Below are 24,789 nucleotides of genomic sequence, written 5' to 3' on the forward strand. Positions count from 1 at the left end.
AACATCTTGCCTGCGTGGCACCCAAAAACCTCTTGGATGTGGGATGTCCCTAGTTTCCTCCCACATACCCAAAATCCATGGAATTGGCCTATCAACCCAATGCAGGATATCTCTTGAAGACAACATTGAGACCCGAGTAGCCTTCTCTGGTTAAGAGCCATCGTTATTATTGGCCTATGCCACAATTTATCGCTCAACACACATAATTAATAGTGATTGTCGGTTGTGCTTGAGAGATGGTTCTTTCTTGACATTTATAGACAAACGCATGCTAGGCAGGCTGTGTGAGAACCTGCCGTGCAGTAGCTACGTACAATAGAAGTGTCCCAGTTTCTCCCCGTGTGTCCGTGTACCCCCGTGTGTCCTCATACAGCAGCAATAATGTGTCTCAGCGTTTCGCCGTGGGCCGCTCCCTCCCCGTGTGTCTCCAAGTCTCGTGTGTCTTGTCTTCACGTCTCTCCCCGTGTCCCCATGTCTCCCCGAGTATCCCAGTGTCTCCCCGTGTCCCCATGTCTACCCGTGTCTGTATCTCCACGTGTGTCCCCATGTCTCCCTGTGTGTCCCCGTGTCTCTCCGCATGCAGTAGGTAGCTACACACGACGCGAGATCGTTAGCACCTGCAACTTTCTTGACTTTGTTAGGTTTCAAAAACTGATCCGTAATTTTTGGACGTTTATGTTTTTCCGTCATACGATTCAGACCTGCAGGTAGTGTCAATAATTTTTTTGCAAACGTTGCAGCAGAACAGACTACCCACCGCAGCGGGGGCTGCGTGAGCTGCGGGTGACCGAATGCGAAAACGGCGACGGAGGGGAAAACGCAGGCACGCGCCTTCGGGAGGAATCACGTTTATTCGGCACACCGCTCCCGTAGCTCAAGGACAAGTTTACTCAGAAATGAGCCGTCAGAAGAAAAAAAAATCCCAACCCACTACCGCTGCTCGGTTTAGGAAAGTTGACGGAAACAGCAGTTGTTTAAATCCCACGATGATCCGCGACTCCGCGGAACGTAAAATGTCCTCCAAATTGTTGTGAAAGAGATTGGCTCCCGCACCCCCAACCATGTGTGTTTGCGGCGGTTACCGTGCTGTTGGTCGGCACGATGTCTGTGACGTTTTGTTCCGCAAGCTGCCAGTTTCTTTGGAAACTAGTTGCTGGAGCATCGGAGAGCTGTCCCAGCATGTGCGCGAAAAGCTGTTGACGTATAATGATATAAAAAACAAGAAATAGTTTCGTCACCTTCAGTTAGGTTCGGATAACCCACGCGTATATTTTGATAGTGGGTCAGTTGCTACCAGTACAGTTGTGCATAACCCATGTATGAAAAGCATTTCATGAATACACCAAGACAATTACATGCATACTGTAAATTAAATGTTAAATGTGTTCAGAATAAACAACTTAACGTTGAGTATGGAGGTCGTGCGTGTTGCATAGTCCGACTCCCCTTGCCGTTTTATATGTGGGTGCTTTTGTCATGGTTAGGGTGGGTGCCTGAAACAGCGGTTACCAGATCACACCCACCTACAGCTACATGAAGGTCTTTCCTCTTCGATATCATTGTTTTAATAGAGATTGTTTGGTCACCTTTAAAATATTATTTTCATGCACGAACATCGATTGCCAATCTCGTGAGAAGCCGAGCAGGCCTGAGCCGGGAATTTGCGACCGCCTGGCAATACCACGTGTAGAAGCCTTGGACTGCAGTAATCTTGTCCTAAAGAGTAGCTCTCTCCTGCCACAGGAATGTGGAATATCCACCACTGGTTCAAGGTTAAGTTTGAGCGGACATGTTGACTTATGGACCACACTCTTTAATGTCCTTTCTTGTAACCAGTATGAAACTTCAACGGTAAAAATGTCGACCTTGTATTCTATAAGTGGGTGGAGTGACAAAATCAGCTCGTGAGCAGGTGGTAAATTGACTGTTGCTTCACAAGATTGTGGCAACTTCATCCAGCTGTGGACAGATCACTGTTGGTGGTGATATTTACATATTTAAATTTACAAGGTAAAAGCCCACTGAGCTAATAGGTCTTTTCAGACAGCTTACAGCAAGTGACTGATATCATCATCATCATCATCACGTGGGGATTTATAGTGGCAGCCAAATCATATTAACTCAACGCGAGTTCATTCTCAATGCGGAGGAACGCGGAAAACAATCCACGCGATCGTCACGGGGGGAGGGAGAGATCACACGGACTCCAAATATACAACAGGGTCCGGGATCGAACCCACAACATGCGTACAAAGGCAAGGGCGATAACTTCTCCCCACCGTGGCGCCCCGATTGATATCGGATGGCGCTGCCTCAACGAAGTTGGCTGCAGCGGCTCCGCTGTTACGAGACACTGATGGCCCTGGCAGGAGGCTCCTAGCTATCTGCTAGGGGATCTGTACTGCCCTCTTGTGAGCCCACCTTGCTCTTGCAGGCTTGTAGAAGAAGTCCACAAGAGAGCCGTTCCTCAACCCCGGAGGAAAGCCTTCCAGGGTGGAGTGGGGGGAGAAGGGGTGGGGGGCAGGCTGCGGCATGGACACCGTGCAGGAAAAATGTCGAATCTCGCGCGGGGAACATCGGCGCCGCTGATACACAAAGTGCAGCACGTGCCTAACACAAGACACCGATAGAGATGTTCAAGCGCACGAGTGGGGTGGGGGGGACATGAGGAGCCTGGTCTTGATTGAGGGGCTGCAATACCAAACAGGTTGAGAACCACCGCCCTCATACCAACCTATCTTTGTACGAAAGCTTCAAGCGGTTCGGAGAGATATAGTGGACCCTCCGATAAAGACGACAGAGAGAGAGAGAGAGAGCTGAGGCATCAATGCCTTCAATCTATGCAGGAGAGCGCAAACAAAATCACACCCCCCGCACCCACCCATTGATTCTGACACACGTGATTCAATGCATCTGTAATAAACGACTTCCACGACGATTGTTGCAAGAGTGCATCTTTATTAACTGTAGTACTGCACAGCTCCTCTCCTTCCCTCTCCGGGTAATTTCCCTTCTCACAACGCCATGTACGAGGCGTCTCTCTCTGGTCCACCAGCGAGGTTCGTTCCACTACCCCGGTCTTGCCGTTGGCTGGCGGCGCGCCGGAGAGAAGAGGCGAGCTTCACTGGGGACACTCGCCACGTGGTCGGTGGCGAACAGAGGAGATGACGCGCAGCGACGGAGTCCGACCCCAGGCTCCCCACACCGACCACGAGTCCTCCCCTGCGCCCGCTTATATTTTCCCCGGAGGAGCTAGGCTCCGCCTCTAGCCACGCCCCCTCGTGGAACCTTCTCGATGGTTCCCGAAGCATCTCTCTCGACTCCTCCCCGTAACCTTTGGCCCAGATGTTATTCCCTCTTAGGATTGGATGCTGATTACATAATAGTGCCTGTACCCAGTTACCCTCTGGCACCCAATGGATGACGCTCTCTCATTACACATCTACTGGCAGGATAGAACCCGATTTAAAACGGGAGAATCAGTACGAGCCCCCTGCCTAGTCCCACTTGATCCCAAGCAGCTTGCAGCTGAGGGCCCACAGCTTCTGGGCGGCGGCGTCGTCGCTTGCCAGGGATGACACGCTCTTCGGGGCACAGTCGCTGAAACGGAAGCAACACGGACAACGTTGGGAGGTGGCCGGGGTGGCTCAGAGGTCAAGAGTTCAAGCGGCACCGCTGAGATGCGGTGATCCGAATTGACGTTTCGGCCGCCGTCTGTCGTCAAACAAAGGGTTCTCGAGTGCGGCGAGGTTGACGTTTCACCAATGGGTGCACAAAAACACCCATCACATTAGACATGGTTCTGCGCTTAAATTGGCTACATTCCACCTGTATGTATGCATGCAGAACTTCTTTCGCACAGTACGTGGCCAACCGTGCTAAATGGAGGTGCGGGCGTATTAAAGTATCCTCTAGGAATTAAAGTGTCGGTTTGACTGCCATGCACTGAACACTGCTTTCACGTGCAGAGCAGGTGGGTGAGTCAGTGCTGCCGTCTGTTGTGTGGACCGGAGGTCACATGAAGAAGGGGTAGCTCTCTCAAATCTGCGCTGATGTTGGTCATAACCAGGAATCAAACTCGGGGCCCCGCCGGGTTTGCAGCGCAGTGCACTTACCACCACACACACGTACACGCACAATAGTCACCATTCGCCATGAAGTGGCAGTGAAGTCACTCCAGCGCTTGTGCCAGACACACACGTCAACAAACACACCAACGCACACCTGAAGTAGACGCCGGTGACGTTGGCGAGCTCCTCGGCCACGGCGCAGTGGATGCTGGTCTGGGCGCCCTGCGCAGGGGACTTGCTCAACGGCCACAGGATGCGTTGCATGGCGTGCACCACGCCTAAGTGGCGCTGCAGGTCAGTCATCACCGAGCCGGGGTGCAGCGAGTTGACCGTCACGCCCGTGCCTGGCGGAGGAGCGCGAGCGGAGACAGCGGCGGGCAGCTACGGCGAGACGCTTCAACGCGTGTTGTATACATGTGTAATGATTCTAGGACAACTCGAACTGTAGAGGTTTCTTTATTTCTTATTTAGGGCGCTTCACGCAGATAACTTGGTCAAGGATGACAGGCAGATAACTTGGGCCAGGGATGACAGGCAGATAACTTGGGCCAGGGATGAAGCACATTACTTGGGCCAGGGATGACGCACAGATAACTTGGGCCAGGGATGACGCACAGATAACTTGGGCCACGGATGACGCACAGATAACTTGGGCCAGGGATGAAGCACAGATAACTTGGGCCAGGGATGACGCACAGATAACTTGGCCAGGGATGACAACTTGGGCCAGGGATGACGCACAGATAACTTGGGCCAGGGATGACAACTTGGGCCAGGGATGACGCACAGATAACTTGGCCAGGGATGATCCACAGATAACTTGGGCCAGGGATGACGCACAGATAACTTGGGCCAGGGATGACGCACAAATAACTTGGACCAGGAATGGCACGCAAGTGGCGACGACGTGAAGACAGTCGACCCCGATCCTACGGCAGCTCCCAACCTCGCCTCTCACCTCCTTTTATTCCCGGCGTGGCCCTCACTCCGCCCCCGGCCACGCCCCCTTTCTCGAACCCTCTAGCCCCTTCCCGAACTTCCCAGATGGATCCCCCTCCGTAATTACCCCTCGTGACGACTGGGCCACGTACTGTTCCTGCACCCGTACTGTCTACAGTGAGGGAAAAAAGTATTTGATCCCCTGCTGATGTTGTACATTTGCCCACTGACAAAGAAATGATCAGTCTATAATTATAATGGTAGGTTTATTTGAACAGTGAGAGACGGAATAACAACAACAAAATCCAGATAAACGCATGTCACAAATGGTATAAATTGATTTGCATTTTAATGAGGGAAATAACTATTTGACCCCCTCTCAATCAGAAAGATTTCTGGCTCCCAGGTGTCTTTTATAGAGGTAACGAGCTGAGATTAGGAGCACACTCTTAAAGGGAGTGCTGCTAATCTCAGCTTGTTACCTGTATAAAAGACATCTGTCCACAGAAGCAATCAATCAATCAATCAGATTCCAAACTCTCCACCATGGCCAAGACCAAAGAGCTCTCCAAGGATGTCAGGGACAAGATTGTAGACCTACACAAGGCTGGAATGGGCTACAAGACCATTGCCAAGCAGCTAGGTGAGAAGGTGACAACAGTTGGTGCGATTATCGCAAATGGAAGAAACACAAAAGAACTGTCAATCTCCCTCGGCCTGGGGCTCCATGCAAGATCTCACCTCGTGGAGTTACAATGATCATGAGAACGGTGAGGAATCAGCCCAGAACTACACGGGAGGATCTTGTCAATTATCTCAAGGCAGCTGGGACCATAGTCACCAAGAAAACAATTGGTAACACACTACGCCGTGAAGGACTGAAATCCTGCAGTGTCCGCAAGGTCCCCCTGCTCAAGAAAGTACATATACATGCCCGTCTGAAGTTTGCCAATGAACATCTGAATGATTTAGAGGACAACTGGGTGAAAGTGTTGTGGTCAGATGAGACCAAAATGGAGCTCTTTGGCATCAACTCAACTCGCTGTTAAATTTTGATTTAAAGCTTTCGTGACTGCAGGGATACATATTCTTGGTTCTTTCGGTAAAGTCACGTAGAAAGGAAACAAAATCATGATGATCATCATCATGATGATTGCTTGTGTTGCAGTCGAAACGTCGTGAGAATTTTATTGTTTTATATTTCTATTATTTTATTGTTTCCCTTCTACGTGACTTTACCGAAAGAACCAAGACTACATATCAACTCGCCGTGTTTGGAGGAGGAATGCTGCCTATGACCCCAAGAACACCATCCCCACCGTCAAACATGGAGGTGGAAACATCATGCTTTGGGGGTGTTTTTCCGCTAAGGGGACAGGACAACTTCACTGCATCAAAGGGACGATGGACGGGGCCATGTACCATCAAATCTTGGGTGAGAACCTCCTTCCCTCAGCCAGGGCATTGAAAATGGGTCGTGGATGGGTAGTCCAGCATGACAATGACCCAAAACACACGGCCAAGGCAACAAAGGAGTGGCTCAAGAAGAAGCACCTTAAGGTTCTGGAGTAGCCAAGCCAGTCTCCAGACCTTAATCCCATAGAAAATCTGTGGAGGGAACTGAAGGTTCGAGTTGCCCAACGTCAGCCTCGAAACCTTAATGACTTGGAGAAGATCTGCAAAGAGGAGTGGGACAAAATCCCTCCTGAGATGTGTGCAAACCTGGTGGCCAACTACAAGAAACGTCTGATCTCTGTGATTGCCAACAAGGGTTTTGCCACCAAGTACTAAGTTATGTTTTGCAGAGGGGTCAAATACCTATTTCCCTCATTAAAATGCAAATCAATTCATAACATTTTTGACATGCGTTTTTCTGGATTTTTGTTGTTGTTATTCTGTCTCTCACTGTTCAAATAAACCTACCATTAAAATTATAGACTGATCAATTCTTTGTCAGTAGGCAAACATACAAAATCAGCAGGGGATCAAATACTTTTTTCCCTCACTGTATGTAGTATATGTATTCGTACAGACAATAATACGTACGTTGTTGGGTATGTGTCTAGCTGGGTGAGTGGGTGTGGTGGCTGGATGGGTGGTGCATGGGTGTGTAGGTGTTGTGTACGGAGGAGGCTCGTGAAGGACGCTGCTGGGTAGGTGGAGGCAGTCGCCCTCCAACGTAAGGCGGAGGAGCGATGGTCATAACAACGAGCGGACCACCGTCAAGATGGCACACTCGGGAGTGAAGGTGGTGCGCATCTGCGAGTCGTCTCAGTCAACCCATAACACCTGGGTCTGTCTTGTGACCTCCTACTAGCAACGGAACTTTGACTCTACAAATGGCCTCAAAGGGCGACTAGCCTGGCACAAATGCTGTGACGTCACTGCCATTTTGTGGCAAATGGTGGCTGTTGTAGTGGTAATACCAAATGAATAGGTGGGTGGGTGGATGGGCAGCTGGGTGCGTGCATGCATACGTGGGTAGGCGAGTACATTATTGAATAAGTGGGTGTATTGGTGGGTGCATGCATGGGTGCGTTTGGGTGCGTTGTTGGGTGGGTGGGGAAATCGTTGGGTAGGTGCTTAGGTGTGGTGCGTGTGGAGATGTAGCTAGATAGGTAGTTCGATAGTCGGGTAGGCATGTGGGTAGACGGACACTTGGGTGGGCGAGTGAGCGCCTCTGTAGGCGCGTGGGTAGGTAGGCAGGCAGGTAGTTACACAGGGCGGCGGAGGTACCTTTGAGGCGCCGGGCGTGCTCGCGGGTGAACATCACGTTGGCCAGCTTGCTCTGGCAGTAGGCGCCGTGCCGGCTGTAGGAGCGCCGCTCGTAGTTGGGGTCCTCGAAGTCAATGCTGCCGTAAGCGTGTGCGAGGGAGGACACGTTGATGATGCGCGCGGGCGCCGAGCGCTTGATGAGGTCCTCCAGGAGGTGAGTCAGCAGGAAGTGACCTACGCAGGGCACACGTCAACATAGGAGACACGCGTGCATGGGTCGATCGAGACGGCTGGGAGGTTTGGTTCGCGCGGTTGGGGGCGGGTCAGTGTGTGGGCAGGTCGTAGCTGGGTGGATAGGTGGATGCATGCGTGATTTGATAGGTAAGTTGGTGGTAGGTAGGTAGGTAGGTGGGCAGGTAGGGGGATGGTTGGGTGGATGGATAGTAGGTGCATGTTGTGTGTGGGTGGATGGATTATTTGATAGGTAGGTAGGTAAGGAGGGGGGTGGATTTGTGGATGTGTAGGTTTGTAGGTGATTTGGTAGGTACAGTGACGGAAAAAAGTATTTGATCCCCTGCTTATTTTGTACGTTTACCCACTGACAAAAAAATGATCAGTCTATAATTTTAATGGTAGGTTTATTTGAACAGTGAGAGAGAGAATAACAACAAAAATCCAGAAAAACGCATGTCAAAAATGTTATAAATTGATTTGCATTTTAATGAGGCAAATAAGTATTTGACGCCCTCTCAATCAGAAAGATTTCTGGCTCCCAGGTGTCTTTTATACAGGTAACGAGCTGAGATTAGGAGCACACTCTTAAAGGGAGTGCTCCTAATCTCAGCTTGTTACCTGTATAAAAGACACCTGTCCACAGAAGCAATCAATCAATCAGATTCCAAACTCTCCACCATGGCCAAGACCAAAGAGCTCTCCAAGGATGTCAGGGACAAGATTGTAGACCTACACAAGGCTGGAATGGGCTACAAGACCATTGCCAAGCAGCTTGGTGAGAAGGTGACAACAGTTGGTGCGACTAAACGCAAATGGAAGAAACACAAAAGAACTGTCAATCTCCCTCGGCCTGGGGCTCCATGCAAGATCTCACCTCGTGGAGTTGCAATGATCATGAGAACGGTGAGGAATCAGCCCTGAACTACACGGGAGGATCTTGTCAATTATCTCAAGGCAGCTGGGACCATAGTCACCAAGAAAACAATTGGTAACACACTACGCCGTGAAGGACTGAAATCCTGCAGCGCCCGCAAGGTCCACTGCTCAAGAAAGCACAAATACATACCCGTCTGAAGTTTGCCAATGAACATCTGAATGATTCAGAGGACAACTGGGTGAAAGTGTTGTGGTCAGATGAGACCAGAATGTAGCTCTTTGGCATCAACTCAACTCGCCGTATTTGGAAGAGGAGGAATGCTGCCTATGACCCCAAGAACACCATCCCTACCGTCAAACATGGAGGTGGAAACATCATGCTTTGGGGTGATTTTCTGCTAAGGGGACAGGATAACGTCACCGCATCAAAGGGACGATGGACGGGGCCATGTACCGTCAAATCATGGGTGAGAACCTCCTTCCCTCAGCCAGAGCATTGAAAATGGGTCGTGGATGGGTATTCCAGCATGACAATGACCCAAAACACAAGGCCAAGGCAACAAAGGAGTGGCTCAAGAAGAAGCACATTAAGGTCCTGGAGTGGCCAAGCCAGTCTCCAGACCTTAATCCCATAGAAAATCTGTGGAGGGAGCTGAAGGTTCGAGTTGCCAGACGTCAGCCTCGAAACCTTAATGACTTGGAGAAGATCTGCAAAGAGGAGTGGGAGAAAATCCCTCCTGAGATGTGTGCAAACCTGGTGGCGAACTACAAGAAACGTCTGACCTCTGTGATTGCCAACAAGGGTTTTGCCACCAAGTACTAAGTCATGTTTTGCAGAGGGGTCAAATATTTATTTCCCTCATTAAAATGCAAATCAATTTATAACATTTTTGGCATGCGTTTTTCTGGATTTTTTGCTGTTATTCTGTCTCTCACTGTTCAAATAAACCTACCATTAAAATTATAGACTGATCATTTCTTTGTCAGTGGGCAAACGTACAAAATCAGCAGGCAATCAAATACTTTTTTCCCTCACTGTAGGTGGGTGGAATAGTGGATGGCCAAGTAGCCAGGGAGATAGGTGAGTGGGTAGATAGGTTATTTTTCAGGTAGTAGGTAGGTTTTGTGGGCAGGAAGATCTCTTGAATGTGAAGACTCATTCATAATTTTTCAAAGCATGGTTACATTTTTGCACCTCAGATTAGCGCAGTTGGCTACGTCCGGTGCGAAAGGAGTTCAACAAACACATACAATTAAACACAACTTACATAACTCAATTGCAAGGTCTGGATTGAAAATAAAAATACGTAAAAAGAAAAAATCCCAGCCATTCGTTCCGAACGTGCCGGACGTAACGAATGAGGTTTGGGCAAGCGGAGGCTGCGCCGGAGTCAGGGGCTGACGGGTAGACGGCACCTTACCCAGGTGGTTCACCCCAAACTGCATCTCAAACCCCTCGGTCGTCTTGGAGAAGGGGCACGTCATCACGCCCGCGTTGTTGATCAGAATGTTCAGCTTCTCCTCGTCTGCAGGAAAAAAAAAAGGAACAACAGCATCAGGCATACTGTGCGAGTTGTATATGTTTTTGTTTCGCCAATTTTATTCCGAATGGGCTAGATCGGTGTCGTGGCGTGAGATTGAGAATCCATTCGGAAACGTCTCTTGAGAGCTGTGCAACTATTTGCGTTTGGAGAATGGCCCTGTGAAGTAGACATCACAGATTTACTTCTGAAGGTCGTTCACGTGACCTCTGCTTCACACGGTAAAGGGGTAGATATTTCCCACCTGATCTACCACTGAGAGTAACGTTCGTTGTACGACGGTCCAACCGATTATTTGTCATTCTCAGAGCTGGAATTTAGCCAAATGAAGGGCAAAACCAAATTTAATGCGCTACGTTTTTCACGACTGCACAATAAAATCACTGATAACGGAACACGCCCGATGGGTTGACAAAATCAGCCCATGTGCAGGTTCCAGATGTATCGTTACAAGGCAGGCCCCGTGACAGATGGCGACGGCTTGTGGAGGCCATCATCCAGCATTGGATTGATCATGGCTGGTAACGACGATTGATAACTGAACTGAGACCATTCACCTAACTCTATTCGAGTGCCTTGTTCAATCACCCATGGACAAAAAAAACTCAGCAGCGTTGATTCAGCATCTCAGACATGGGTATCATGAACGACCAGAGCTAAGGTCTCTTCCCATAGAACCGGCCGGGTTGCTCAGAGGTAGAGCAAGCGGCTTGCAATCCGAAGGTTGCGAATTCAAACCCGGATTGGGTTGTGACTCAGCCATCCATCTGGTATCAATAAAATGAGTGCTGCCATTTTCCAGGCAACCCAACAGTGGTTGTCCTATGGCAGTGTTCTTCACTAATTTTCAAAGGGTAGCCACTTTCGCCGATAAGACATCAGCGCGAGGGCTGATGACACCGCCTGCAAGACAAAATTATTCACATTTGTGTATTATCGGGGGGCCGCACGTTAGGGGCCGCACTAAAAGCCACCAGGGGCCGCCAGTGGCCCGCGGGTCTTGCAATGAAGAACACCGTCCTCTGGAAAGACTCGCCTCCGCCGTACGAATATGGGAGGAGATGTGGGCCGAGAAACCGACCGACTGACCGACCTTTGTTGATGCGCTCGGCAAACTCGCGGATGGAGGCGGCGTTGGACAGGTCCAGCTTGTGCACGAGCACCTGCGGGTTGTGCGTCTCCACGCGGATGCCGACCGCCACCGCGTTGCCCTTTTCCACGTCGCGGCACGCCAGGATGACACGCGCACCTGGCCGACGCGCGCCTGAGTGAGTACGCGAGCGGCGCGGCGAAACGGTCCAGAGAGCCAGCCGAGGCGAGCGAGCGAGCCGTCGGCAAAGTTAAACGAGTGAACAATTTAAAGACAAAAGTCAGAGTGGTGTCCGTACTCGAGGGTCATTGTGATCTATCAGAATCTGAATATTTATTTATACTGGAGTAATCTGATGAGCTATAAAGATGTTTTTCAAAGATGTCTGGTCGATGGCATGTCAGAACGTTATAACATCAAACAATACAGAAAAACTATAAGAGTGCAAAGTATAGGAAAGGTAAACAAATCAGTTTAACGCATCGGCTTTCGCGACCAATATCATTCATAATGTAGGTTGTTTTTTTTGGGTTAGATCGCGTAAATATAAATGTGTCGTTAAACCCACCACCACCCAAAACAGCCAATTAGTAAGGTTTGTCACGTCAACAGAACATGACAATGCGTTACTATCCAGGTGGACAGCCAGAAATCTGCCCAGAAATCTGGCCAGATATCTGGCCAGAAATCTGGCTGTCCGTCTGATGATCCTAGTTGTAATTACTGGCAAAACGTCATACTCAGATTGTAAATGTTGAGTATTTCCTCGCCAACACACCGGTGTGCTGTACTAGTTACGAATTGACACGTTCCGTTTCCGTGACAAACCTTACTAGTTGACTGTGTCGGGTGGTGGCGGGTTTAACGACACTTTTTAACACAATCTAACCCAAAAAAACCTTTATTATGGATGATATTGGTTGCGAAAGTTTATGTGTTAAACGATTTATATTAACATGGGACCTTTTTGTTTGGCCAGTATGAAAGTATCAAAAAAATAAAGAACATTTGTTTTATTGCCAGAAAACACATCACTTGAAAATCACTTTAAAATATATACAAATACAACTAAACTATAACTCAACACTTTGGTCTATAACACTGTCCTTAAAAGGAAATATAAAAAAAATGTATGATAGGCAAAGTTTTGGTAATGGCTCTTCTTTATAGCTTTGAAGAACGTGTTGAGTTGTTGTTATTTGCGCTGACGCACCACTGTCAATGGTATATCACATATCTTTCACGTAAAACTAGGATTAAATGTGTTCCATTAAATTAATAACATTACCATTGTTAATATTAGAAAATAAGAATTTGCTGACCAATGTCAATCCAGATGAATATTTTTTAAACCACTTTCATCCCCTGACATGTTGAAGTTCTTTGGGCATAGCAATAGATTCTGCAACGTATCCTGAGCCATGCTACTACAAGGCACCATAGACCGAACTAGGACAAGCATTGTTAATTTGCATTCCGGATAATCTGCCAAAGGAGAACTCAGAATTAACTACGTTCGAGAACAAACGATGAATTATTCCCCACCTCGTTTGGCCAGATCAAGGGCGGTTTCTTTGCCAATGCCGGTGTTGGCGCCAGTTATGATCACCGTCTTGCCGTTGAGTTGAGCCTTGCTGGTGCAAATGCCACCTGAAAAGTAGCGTCTGAAAGACAAATGAGGCAGCCTTACAGTTACAATTTAAAGACAAAAGTCAGAGTGATTTTCTCATCTCCCACTTACAGCCCTGTTGCTTTTGCTGGAAATTCCTCATTCCTACTGAGGGCAATGAGTCTATCCATAGGCCAACCGCAGTTGGCATCCACAAAAAGTGGTGTCCATTTTTTCTTATTGACGTCAGAAAGTTGAACGGGCAGAGTCGACCCCCAAGTGGGACTTCAACTCGCGACCTTCCGATACGCAAGCCTCCCTCTACCACTGAGCCAAGAACGTACAAATCCTAATTATGCCTGGGTGAGGGCCTCTCCACACCGGGCGTGGGGGGGGGGGGGATCATGGGACTTACTTGACCATACTCATCGTACCATACCATCATTGGACTACATTTGAGAGGCTCAGTTCAGACACTGGTGGCTTGAATATTAACCCTGGGACTCAAGCTACGTCCGATTAGCGTGACACATTGCCATGTGAGGCCTTGTTGTGAATGGCGCAATATAAACCCCGAGTTTGACTTACTGACACGTCCAGCCCTTATTGTCAATAAAGTGCTGGCTCAGAAGCGGCAGCCTCCATCCACGCCGTTGCGGTCAGTGCAGGTTTTGACGGCGGGGAGCATTAGACGTGGTGAGCACAGAAGTAGAGTACAACAATGGATGTTTGCGCGCACTGCCCTCTTGTGGGCCATCGCTCGTAGCGCCCGTAGCAGCCGATCACAATCTGTCACCGTGGACGGGGGTCGACGATACCAGGCACATCCCAGGCTCAATCGGTGCTCATTGGCTCTAAAGATCTAGCACATTCCTGGCGATTTGGTCAAAGGCCTGTCGGTGTGTTTATTCGTGCGGTTACGCTTGTTTAAGCCAGGATTGCATCACCGAGTCCAGCGATGCTTCATCGAGCATGGGGTGGCGATGATTTCTACAATCGCCTGCTAACTGATGATGAAAATGCAGTGTCATTGTTTCTGGTGAGACGCTGAATGTCAAAACCGGTCCAGAGTTTTTGTGTTTTCCCAGTGTCCTTGTTTCTCATGAGACTCTGAATGTCAAACCGGTCCAGAGTTTTGGGTTTTTGTTGTTGCTTGTGTTGAACCACAATGATGCTGCTGCTGAAATGGTCCGCCACCAGAATTCGAATTCCGTGTGGCTGATGGAATGTGTACAAAATATGTTCGTACTTCTTGTGTTGTGTGTGAGAAGGCCTGAGTTTCTTACTTTCTCTCTCACCGACCCGACCATTCACTCATAAAACTGTCACACGCAGTCTTCCTGGAACTCTTCGCTGACTCTGTAATGTCATAAAATGTCAGCCCTTTGTCAAGCAACTGCTGGATAAAGACCCATTTGGTGGCGTTTGTGTGCCCTGAAATGCCCTCGGCAAGCAGAATTTGATTCGTGGCCAACGGCTAACATCAGTGGCGAGCAATCGGATCTGATCGTCATCTCCGCGCACATGCCAGCGTGATGAGAGATATGGTCAAACAATCGTCACGTGTGTATGTTAGTATATTATGGATAAGATGTACGTTGAGCTTCTTTCGGCACCGTACGTCGCCGACCGTGCTGTGTTAATCTCTGAAAGGTTGCGGCGGGGAGGCGGGGGGAGAAGACATTCATCCAGCAGTGGATTGACCAAAGGGCAGGGCTTGTCACCTATTGCACGAATTATAGAGCAACAGCGCTGAAGTGTTGAAGGCAGTGTGCGATAGGTTCGTTAGTTTACGAGTGAACGGTCATGCCGGCGGGACTGACATTGTCGTGACGTTGCAGTTTGTACGTTCTGTCAAAGTGCACCACCACGGACGTGGCCTGCCCGAGGGAAAAATAAAAAGGCCCCTTCGCAATTCGCCCGATCTCGTGGCGAATGATGAAAGCCAAGCCCCAGGGGGGTTTGAGTCTGCGCCGTGCGTGGATGGGGCCGGCCGCCGCGCTAACCGGGTTCGCTACGCAGGCTGCTGCGAGGCGACGTCGTACGAGGCGGGCAGCGGAGAGGCAAATCCATTTGGTTGGTAGATGTCAGCGTGCGAAAAAGCACATGCTGCCCCCCCCCCAGTGCTGCCCCCCCCCCCACAGTGCTGCCCCCCCCCGTGCTGCCCCCCCCCACAGTGCTGCCCCCCCCAGTGCTGCCCCCCCCGTGCTGCCCCTCCTCCCCAGTGCTGCCCCCCCAGTGCTGCCCCCCCCAGTGCTGCCCCCCCCAGTGCTGCCCCCCCCAGTGCTGCCCCCCCAGTGCTGCCCCTCCCAGTGCTGCCCCCCCCAGTGCTGCCCCCCCCAGTGCTGCCCCTCTCCCCCAGTGCTGCCCCCCCAGTGCTGCCCCTCCCCCCCAGTGCTGCACCCCCCAGTGCTGCCCCCCCCAGTGCTGCCCCCCCGTGCTGCCCCCCCCGTGCTGCCCCCCCAGTGCTGCCCCCCCCGTGCTGCCCCCCCAGTGCTGCCCTCCCCCCCCGTGCTGCCCCCCAGTGCTGCCCCCCCGTGCTGCCCCCCCCCAGTGCTGCCCCCCAGTGCTGCCCTCCCCCCCAGTGCTGCCCCCCAGTGCTGCCCTCCCCCCCAGTGCTGCCCCCCCGTGCTGCCCCCCCCAGTGCTGCCCCCCCCCCCCAGTGCTGCCCCCCAGTGCTGCCCTCCCCCCCAGTGCTACCCCCCCCAGTGCTGCCCCCCCCAGTGCTGCCCCTCCCCCCCAGTGCTGCCCCCCCCCAGTGCTGCCCCCCCAGTGCTGCCCCCCCCAGTGCTGCCCCCCCAGTGCTGCCCCCCCGTGCTGCCCCCCCAGTGCTGCCCCCCAGTGCTGCCCTCCCCCCCCAGTGCTGCCCTCCCCCCCAGTGCTGCCCTCCCCCCCAGTGCTGCCCCCCCAAGTGCTGCCCCCCCGTGCTCCCCCCCCCCAGTGCTGCCCCCCCCCTCCAGTGCTGCCCGCGTGGCTGAAGTGTGTTCGAATAACAAAACACCGTTCACGTCCATCCCCTGTCCACGACCACGCGCGGCCTAGGCAGGCGCTCGTGGCGAGGCAGCGATAACCACGGCACCACCGACTCCGCCTCCCCCACGCTCAATGCGTTGACGAACGCACACGTCGAATGCGAATCCACGTTCGAAAAGCCTTGCTCGCTCGAACATCGACGCATTTATTTCGATGCTAATTTTAACCGCGGTAAGCTGTGAGCAGCAGCAGCAGCAGCGTTGGGGGAGAGGAGGAGGGGGGGTAGCGGTGGCGCAGAGGGTTTGCGGAACCCGCGCGCAACCACGCCGAGTCCCCCAGTGTCTCCACGCGAACTTGAGCCGTCTGGTGGCATCTCAATTAGTTCTGCTAACCTCCCCCAACCCGACACCTGTCTGGTGAAGAAGCATGGCCAAGCCAAACAAAGTGATGACTGCAACGGGCAGCCGCGGCACGACAGGACGCGTTCATCGTCCAGCGGTGGATCGACCCCACAATGCGCGCGCGTCTCGCGTGGAACAGGCGACGAGTGAAGTGGTGAACGCGTCCGGTTGCAGAGCCGTTACCGTATGCGAGGGCCGAGGATGGCGAGAAACAGAGCCGGTGGCACGATGGCATACACAATTGTCCACGCGTCCATCGTTGCAGAGTGTGGTGGTGGTGGTGGGGGCCGCCACGGACGATGATTCTCTTCCAGTTATTCCGAGGCGCGCGCTGTATACAAACCGTTCGGTATTTGTGAGTTGTGTGTCTGAGTGTGTTGGGGGGGGGGGGTTTGTTTGAACAGTTCAAACTCGCGAAGTGCAGGGCCGCGAAATGTCCCAACTCACTCGGGGTGTGTGCGTGTTGGGGGGAGTTATTGTGTGTATCAAGACGAGGGGCGATTGCCTTTCGCAATGGCACGCGCGCAGAATGCGGAAATGATCTGAAACACTCAGGTTGGGTTGCAAGGAGGTCGGGTCCTGCTGAATCCAGAGCTCTCTCTCTCTCTCCTTCTCTCCCCTTCTCTCCCTGCCGCCGGTGTCAGGAACGTGTCGGCAGTGTGGCGATGGTTGATGGGTCGCCGATTTGTTTCTCAGAAGAATGAATAAGTTGACTTCCCGAGTGAAGCACATTGAGCAAATCGAGTTGTGCGCGTTGCAATTTGCTATTTGTATCATTACAGTATTATTATTGAGTCTTCTTCTTTCGTGTGGTTGATGTAGATGCAGAGCAACAACTTCAATTTCACATGCAGGTGGTGCCAGATAACCGAATGTTCTTCCTTCGAAATATATCCTCCTGGTCTGAAGTCAATTCAGATCTACAGTCATCATCGCTGCCTGCAATGGCAATAAAGTGAGAACCATTACGTGCTATGTCAGCAGTGGGTGGATGTTGTGTGGACAGCGGCATTTCTGTGCTCTCACTGGTCCTCCCAACAAGTGAACGAGTGTTGTGAACGTGACGGCTCCGCGTCTTATAGCAGAACAAACATTTTAAAAGGGTACGTTTTGGTGGGAGACGTCGATGCATTGGATAGAAATGTGGCTTTCTCTAATGCCACCCTCTGAATGTTTGTTTTAGTGGGGGTATCGCAACAGAATTATAATTTAATTAAATGCTCTAGCCATTTGGGAGGCTGAGCTGGTGGTTCATTATGGCCGTGGCTAGGAAACAAACTTAAACAATCCTGGGTCATAGTGCAGTGTGCCATACACAATTTGCTTACTGTATTCGGGAGGTGTGGGGTTAAACTGACTCAATTACACACGACCTGCAGGTGTCGCTGTTACTCATTATTTCAAACTGTTTAGTCATTTAACAATCCCCTTAAAAAATAGAGGTAGCCTGGTACCTCTGAGGTCAGAAGTCAGAGCGCTGAGCTGGAACACTTGAAAATCTGGGCTAAAATCCAGGCAGCCGCCTATGAAAAAAACTGTGTTCTCAAGCGTAAACTAAACTATGTTTTTTTTTATTTTACCAGCTCTTTTTCAGAAGCAACCTGGCCACAAATGATAGCCCAATGAAGTGGCTTATCATATGGAAATTTAAAGCAGCCAAATACTCCAAACGCGTGTTGATTCTAAATGTGGAGGGAAAATCAGGAGGACCCGGATAAAATCCACGCTTCCACGGGGAGAACACAAACTCCCAAATATACAGCAGGCGTCAGGGTCTTGATCGAACCCACGACCTCCTGTATACCAGACGAGGTAGTTAACATCTCCCGGCCACCGCAGCGTCCGACGTGTAGTAAGTTAACCGTCTATGCCCAGTCACCAACGACGACACAGATCAATTGTCACGTTTTGCTTCTGCACCTGATTGGGGATAAATTCCAGTGATGAATCATGCTCTCAGTGACAGAGCAGAAGTCCGTTTCTGTTGGTTATTCTCCAAAATGCAGGTACAGCCCTGCTCTGTGAAGATAATCAAATGGAGTCTTTGTCATTGGTATGGATAAGATGTGTAAATCCAACTGCTGGATGTCGGGTACGAGTGAACGCTCTCAGTGAACACGAGACACAGAGACTCACACAGTGAACACGAGACACAGAGACTCACACAGTGGACATGAGACACAGAGACTCACACAGTGGACACGAGACCCTGAGACCCACACAGTGGACACGAGACACAGAGACTCACACAGTGGACACGAGACACAGAGAATCACACAGTGGACACGAGGCACAGAGACTCACACAGTGGACACGAGACACAGAGACTCACACAGTGGACACGAGGCACAGAGACTCACACAGTGGACACGAGACACAGAGACACAGTGGACACGAGACACAGAGACACAGTGGACACGAGACACAGAGACTCACAGTGAACACGAGACACAGAGACTCACACAGTGGACGCGAGACACAGAGACTCACACAGTGGACACGAGACACAGAGACTCACACAGTGGACACGAAGCACAGAGACACAGTGGACACGAGACACAGAGACTCACAGTGAACACGAGACACAGAGACTCACACAGTGGACACGAGACACAGAGACTCACACAGTGGACACGAGACACAGAGACTCACACAGTGGACACGAGACACAGAGACTCACACAGTGGACACGAGACACAGAGACTCACACAGTGGACACGAGACACAGAGACTCACACAGTGGACACGAGGCACAGAGACTCACACAGTGAACACGAGACATAGAGATTCACACAGTGGACACGAGACACAGAGACTCACAGTGAACACGAGACACAGAGACTCACACAGTGGACACGAGACACAGAGACTCACACAGTGGACACGAGACACAGAGACTCACACAGTGGACACGAGGCACAGAGACACAGTGGACACGAGACACAGAGACTCACACAGTGGACACGAGGCACAAAGACTCACACAGTGAACACGAGACATAGAGATTCACACAGTGGACACGAGCACCAGAGACTCACACAGTGGACACGAGACACAGAGACTCACACAGTGGACACGACACACAGAGACTCACACAGTGGACACGAGACCCTGAGACTCACACAGTGGACACGAGGCACAGAGACTCACACAGTGGACACGAGGCACAGAGACTCACACAGTGAACACGAGACATAGAGATTCACACAGTGGACACGAGACACAGAGACTCGCACAGTGGACACGAGACCCTGAGACTCACACAGTGGAAACGAGACCCTAAGACTCACACAGTGGACACGAAACACAGAGGTTCACACAGTAGACACGAGACACAGAGACTCACACAGTGAACACGAGACACAGAGACTCACACAGTGGACACGAGACACAGAGACTCACACAGTGGACACGAGACAGAGACTCACACAGTGGACACGAGACCCAGAGACTCACACAGTGGACACGAGACACAGACTTACACAGTGAACACGAGACACAGAGACTCACAAAGTGGACACGAGACAGAGACTCACACAGTGGACACGAGACACAGAGACTCACACAGTGGACACGAGACACAGAGACTCACACAGTGGACACGAGACACAGACTTACACAGTGAACACGAGACAAAGAGACTCACACAGTGGACACGAGACACAGAGACTCACACAGTGGACACGAGACCCAGAAACGCACACAGTGGACACGAGACACAGAGACTCACACAGTGGACACGAGACACAGAGACTCACACAGTGAGCACGAGACAGAGACTCACACAGTGGACACGAGACACAGAGACTCATACAGTGGACACGAGACCCAGAGACTCACACAGTGGACACGAGGCACAGAGACTCACACAGTGAGCACGAGACAGAGACTCACACAGTGGACACGAGACACAGAGACTCATACAGTGGACACGAGACCCAGAGACTCACACAGTGGACACGAGGCACAGAGACTCACACAGTGAACACGAGACACAGAGACTCACACAGTGGACACGAGACACAGAGACACAGTGGACACGAGACACAGAGACTCACACAGTGGACAAGAGACACAGAGACTCACACAGTGGACACGAGACACAGAAACTCACACAGTGGACACGAGACACAGAGACTCACACAGTGAACACGAGACACAGAGACTCACACAGTGAACACGAGACACAGCGACTCACACAGTGGACACGAGACACAGAGACTCACACAGTGGACACGAGACACAGAGACTCACACAGTGGACACGAGACAGAGACTCACACAGTGGACACGAGCCACAGAGACTCACACAGTGGACACGAGACACAGAGACTCACACAGTGGACACGAGACCCAGAGACTCACACAGTGGACACGAGACCCAGAGACTCACACAGTGGACACGAGACACAGAGACTCACACAGTGGACACGAGACCCAGAGACTCACACAGTGGACACGAGACACAGAAACTCACACAGTGGACACGAGACACAGAGACTCACACAGTGGACACAGGACACAGAAACTCACACAGTGAACACGAGACCCAGAGACTCACACAGTGGACACAAGACAAAAACTCACACAGTGGACACGAGACCCAGAGACTCACACAGTGGACACGAGACACAGAGACTCACACAGTGGACACGAGACAGAGACTCACACAGTGGACACGAGACACAGAGACTCACACAGTGGACATGAGACACAGAGACTCACACAGTGGACATGAGACACAGAGACTCACACAGTGGACACGAGACACAGAAACTCACACAGTGGACACGAGACCCAGAGACTCACACAGTGGACATGAGACACAGAGACTCACACAGTGAACACGAGACCCAGAGACTCACACAGTGGACACGAGACACAGAGACTCACACAGTGAACACGAGACACAGAGACTCACACAGTGGACACTAGACACAGAGACTCATACAGTGGACTTGAGGCACAGAGACTCACACAGTGGACACGAGACACAGAGACTCACACAGTGGACACGAGACACAGAGACTCACACAGTTGACACGAGACCCAGAGACTCACACAGTGGACACGAGACACAGAGACTCACACAGTGGACACGAGACACAGAGACTCACACAGTGGACACGAGACACAGAGACTCATACAGTGGACACGAGACACAGAGACTCACACAGTGGACTTGAGGCACAGAGACTCACACAGTGGACACGAGACAGAGACTCACACAGTGGACACGAGACACAGAGACTCACACAGTGGACACGAGACACAGAGACTCACACAGTGGACACGAGACACAGAGACTCACACAGTGGACACGAGACACAGAGACTCATACAGTGGACACGAGACACAGAGACTCACCAGTGGACACGAGACCCTGAGACTCACACAGTGGACACGAGACACAGAGACTCACACAGTGGACACGAAACACAGAGACTCACACAGTGGACACGAGACACAGAGACTCACACAGTGGACACGAGACCCAGAGACTCACACCGGGACCCATATGCTCGCAGTGGACATGAGTTCACAATGCGTCCCACTGTTGTATTTGGGTGATTTTTTTACTTATAATTATGGATTCACAAGGTGGATTATTTGTCTCATGACATGATACCATTTGGGGAAAACTAAACTATTTCATTTAGCAAGTAAGGACCAATGAGCTATTACAGTGATGGAAAAAGTATTTGATCGCCTGCTGATTTTGTACGTTTGCCCACTGACAAAGAAATTATCAGTATAAAATTTTAATGGTAGGTTTATTTGAACAGTGAGAGACAGAATAACAACAATAAAATCCAGAAAATCGCATGTCAAAAATGTTATAAATTGATTAGCATTTTAATGAGGGAAATAAATATTTGACCCCTCTGCAAAACATGACTTAGTACTTGGTGGCAAAACCTTTGTTGGCAATCACAGAGGTCAAACGTTTCTTGTAGTTGGCCACCAGATTTGCACACATCTCAGGAGGGATTTTGTCCCACTCCTCTTTGCAGATCTTCTCCAAGTCAATAAGGTTTCGAGGCTGACGTTGGGCAACTCGAACCTTCAGCTCCCTCCACAGATTTTCTATGGGATTAAGGTCTGGAGACTGGCTAGGCCACTCCAGGACCTTAATGTACTTTTTCTTGAGCCACTCCTTTGTTGCCTTGGCCGTGTGTTTTGGGTCATTGTCATGCTGGAATACCCATCCACAACCTATTTTCAATGCCCTGGCTGAGGGAAGGAGGTTCTCACCCACGATTTGACGGTACATGGCCCCGTCCATCGTCCCTTTGATGCGGTGAAGTTGTTCTGTCCCCTTAGCAGAAAATCACCCCAAAGCATGATGTTTCCACCTCCATGTTTGGCGGTGGGGATGGTGTTCTTGGGGTCGTAGGCAGCATTCCTCCTCCAAACATATGCGAGTTGAGTTGATGCCAAAGAGCTCCATTTTGGTCCCATCTGACCACAACACTTTCACCCAGTTGTCCTCTGAATCATTCAGATGTTCATTAGCAAACTTTAGACGGGCATGTATATGTGCTTTCTTGAGCAGGGGAACTTTGCGGGCGCTGCAGGATTTCAGTCCTTCATGGCGTAGTGTGTTACCAATTGTTTTCTTGGTGACTATCGTTCCAGCTGTCTTGAGATCATTGACAAGATCCTCCCGTGTAGTTCTGGGCTGATTCCTCACCGTTCTCATGATCATTGCAACTCCACGAGGTCAGATCTTGCATGGAGCCCCAGGCCGAGGAAGATTGACAGTTCTTTTGTGTTTCTTCCATTTGCGAATAATCGCACCAACTGTTGTCACCTTCTCACCAAGCTGCTTGGCAATGGTCTTGTAGCCCATTCCAGCCTTGTGTAGGTCTTCAATCTTGTCCCTGACATCCTTGGAGAGCTCTTTGGTCTTGGCCATGGTGGAGAGTTTAGAATCTGATTGATTGCTTCTGTGGACAGGTGTCTTTTATACAGGTAACAAGCTGAGATTAGCAGCACTCCCTTTAAGAGTGTGCTCCTAATCTCAGCTCGTTACCTGTATAAAAGACACGTGGGAGCCAGAAATCTTTCTGATTGAGAGGGAGTCAAATACTTATTTCCCTCATTAAAAAGCAAATCAATTTATAACATTTTTGACATGCGTTTTTCTGGATTTTTGTTGTTATTCTGTCTCTCACTGTTCAAATAAACCTACCATTAAAATTACAGACTGATCATTTCTTTGTCAGTGGGCAAACGTACAAAATCAGCAGGGGATCAAATACTTTATTCCCTCACTGTAGCTCTTTTTCAGATAGCTCATCGACGCGGCTTATCATCCATCACGTGCAGGAATTTATAGTCGCAGCCACATACTCTAGACCAGTGGTTCTTAACCTTGTTGGAGGTACCGAACCCCACCAGTTTCATATGCGCATTCACCGAACCCCTCTTTAGTGAAAAATAAAATGTGATTTTTTTTCAAATTCAAGACATAGATATGTTTTTTACTGGTACACAAAATGAGCCGTGCATGAACATTACCTTGTTCAAAGAATAAAACCAACACAATGCATAAACTCACAACAAATTACATACCTGGAAATCAATGTGACTTCTGCTGTTGCCTTTGAGAGATCAGTTCAGATATGCGTGGCTTCACCTTGGCAAGTGCCACTCTCATGTCATTTTCACAGCAAAGTCTGTTCCTTTTCTTCGTTTTTATGTCCAGCATCCTCGAAAAGGATTGCTCACAAAGATATGTTGTAACAAATGGTATAAAAAAATCCAGGGCTTTCTTAGCAATAACTGGATACTTGTTCATTTGTCGACACCAAAACGTTGAGAGCGTTGTTGTTCTGAAGAGTTGCTGTTGAACCTGGCTCTGCTGAATTTCAATGATTTCGTCGAGGAATTCATCATTGACATCTGCTGTTTCAACAGCAAACGTGAACGGCTGTCTCACCCATGCTGGATATGACTCTCTTGTAGGGAAATATCCGTCGAGAGACTTTGCAAGCTCATCTAAGTGCGTGGCAATTGTTTGCTTCAGTTCCGTGGATACAGAAATATCTCCGATTCCAGACACATCTTCGATCTTACTTGCACAGTCGTCCAGAAGCGGGAAGTTTGCGAAGTTATTGTTCTCTGTTCGTCGTTTCCATAACGGTAGCTTTTTTGAAAAGCCTTCAGGTGTTCTTCCGCTTCCATGATATTGACTCCACCACCCTGCATCTGCTGATTGAGATGATTGAGAGCTGCGAATATATCAGCCATGTACGCTAAAATGAGAATGAACTCAGGATTTTTGAAGCAATCTGCATGGCAGTGTTGGTGCTCTTGCAAAAACAGGGCTAATTCCA

General features: G+C 50.2%; 1 protein-coding gene across 1 annotated transcript; it reads right to left on the reverse strand.

Moving 5' to 3' along the window:
• Window positions 1–2,938: 2,938 nt before the first annotated feature.
• On the reverse strand, window positions 2,939–16,850 carry LOC116947331 (retinol dehydrogenase 12-like). The gene is made up of 7 exons (XM_032962933.2): window positions 16,632–16,850; window positions 13,011–13,129; window positions 11,469–11,624; window positions 10,256–10,360; window positions 7,746–7,958; window positions 4,225–4,414; window positions 2,939–3,600 (listed from the first exon to the last, which is right to left on the reverse strand). The coding sequence occupies exons 1-7, from the start codon at window positions 16,703–16,705 to the stop codon at window positions 3,498–3,500; spliced, it is 960 nt and encodes a 319-aa protein (XP_032818824.1). The 5' UTR covers window positions 16,706–16,850; the 3' UTR covers window positions 2,939–3,497.
• Window positions 16,851–24,789: the final 7,939 nt, after the last annotated feature.

This window comes from Petromyzon marinus, chromosome 29, assembly GCF_048934315.1.
Source record: "Petromyzon marinus isolate PM22_M1 ecotype Great Lakes invasive population chromosome 29, UKy_Petmar_22M1.pri1.0, whole genome shotgun sequence".
NCBI classification, from domain to species: domain Eukaryota; kingdom Metazoa; phylum Chordata; class Hyperoartia; order Petromyzontiformes; family Petromyzontidae; genus Petromyzon; species Petromyzon marinus.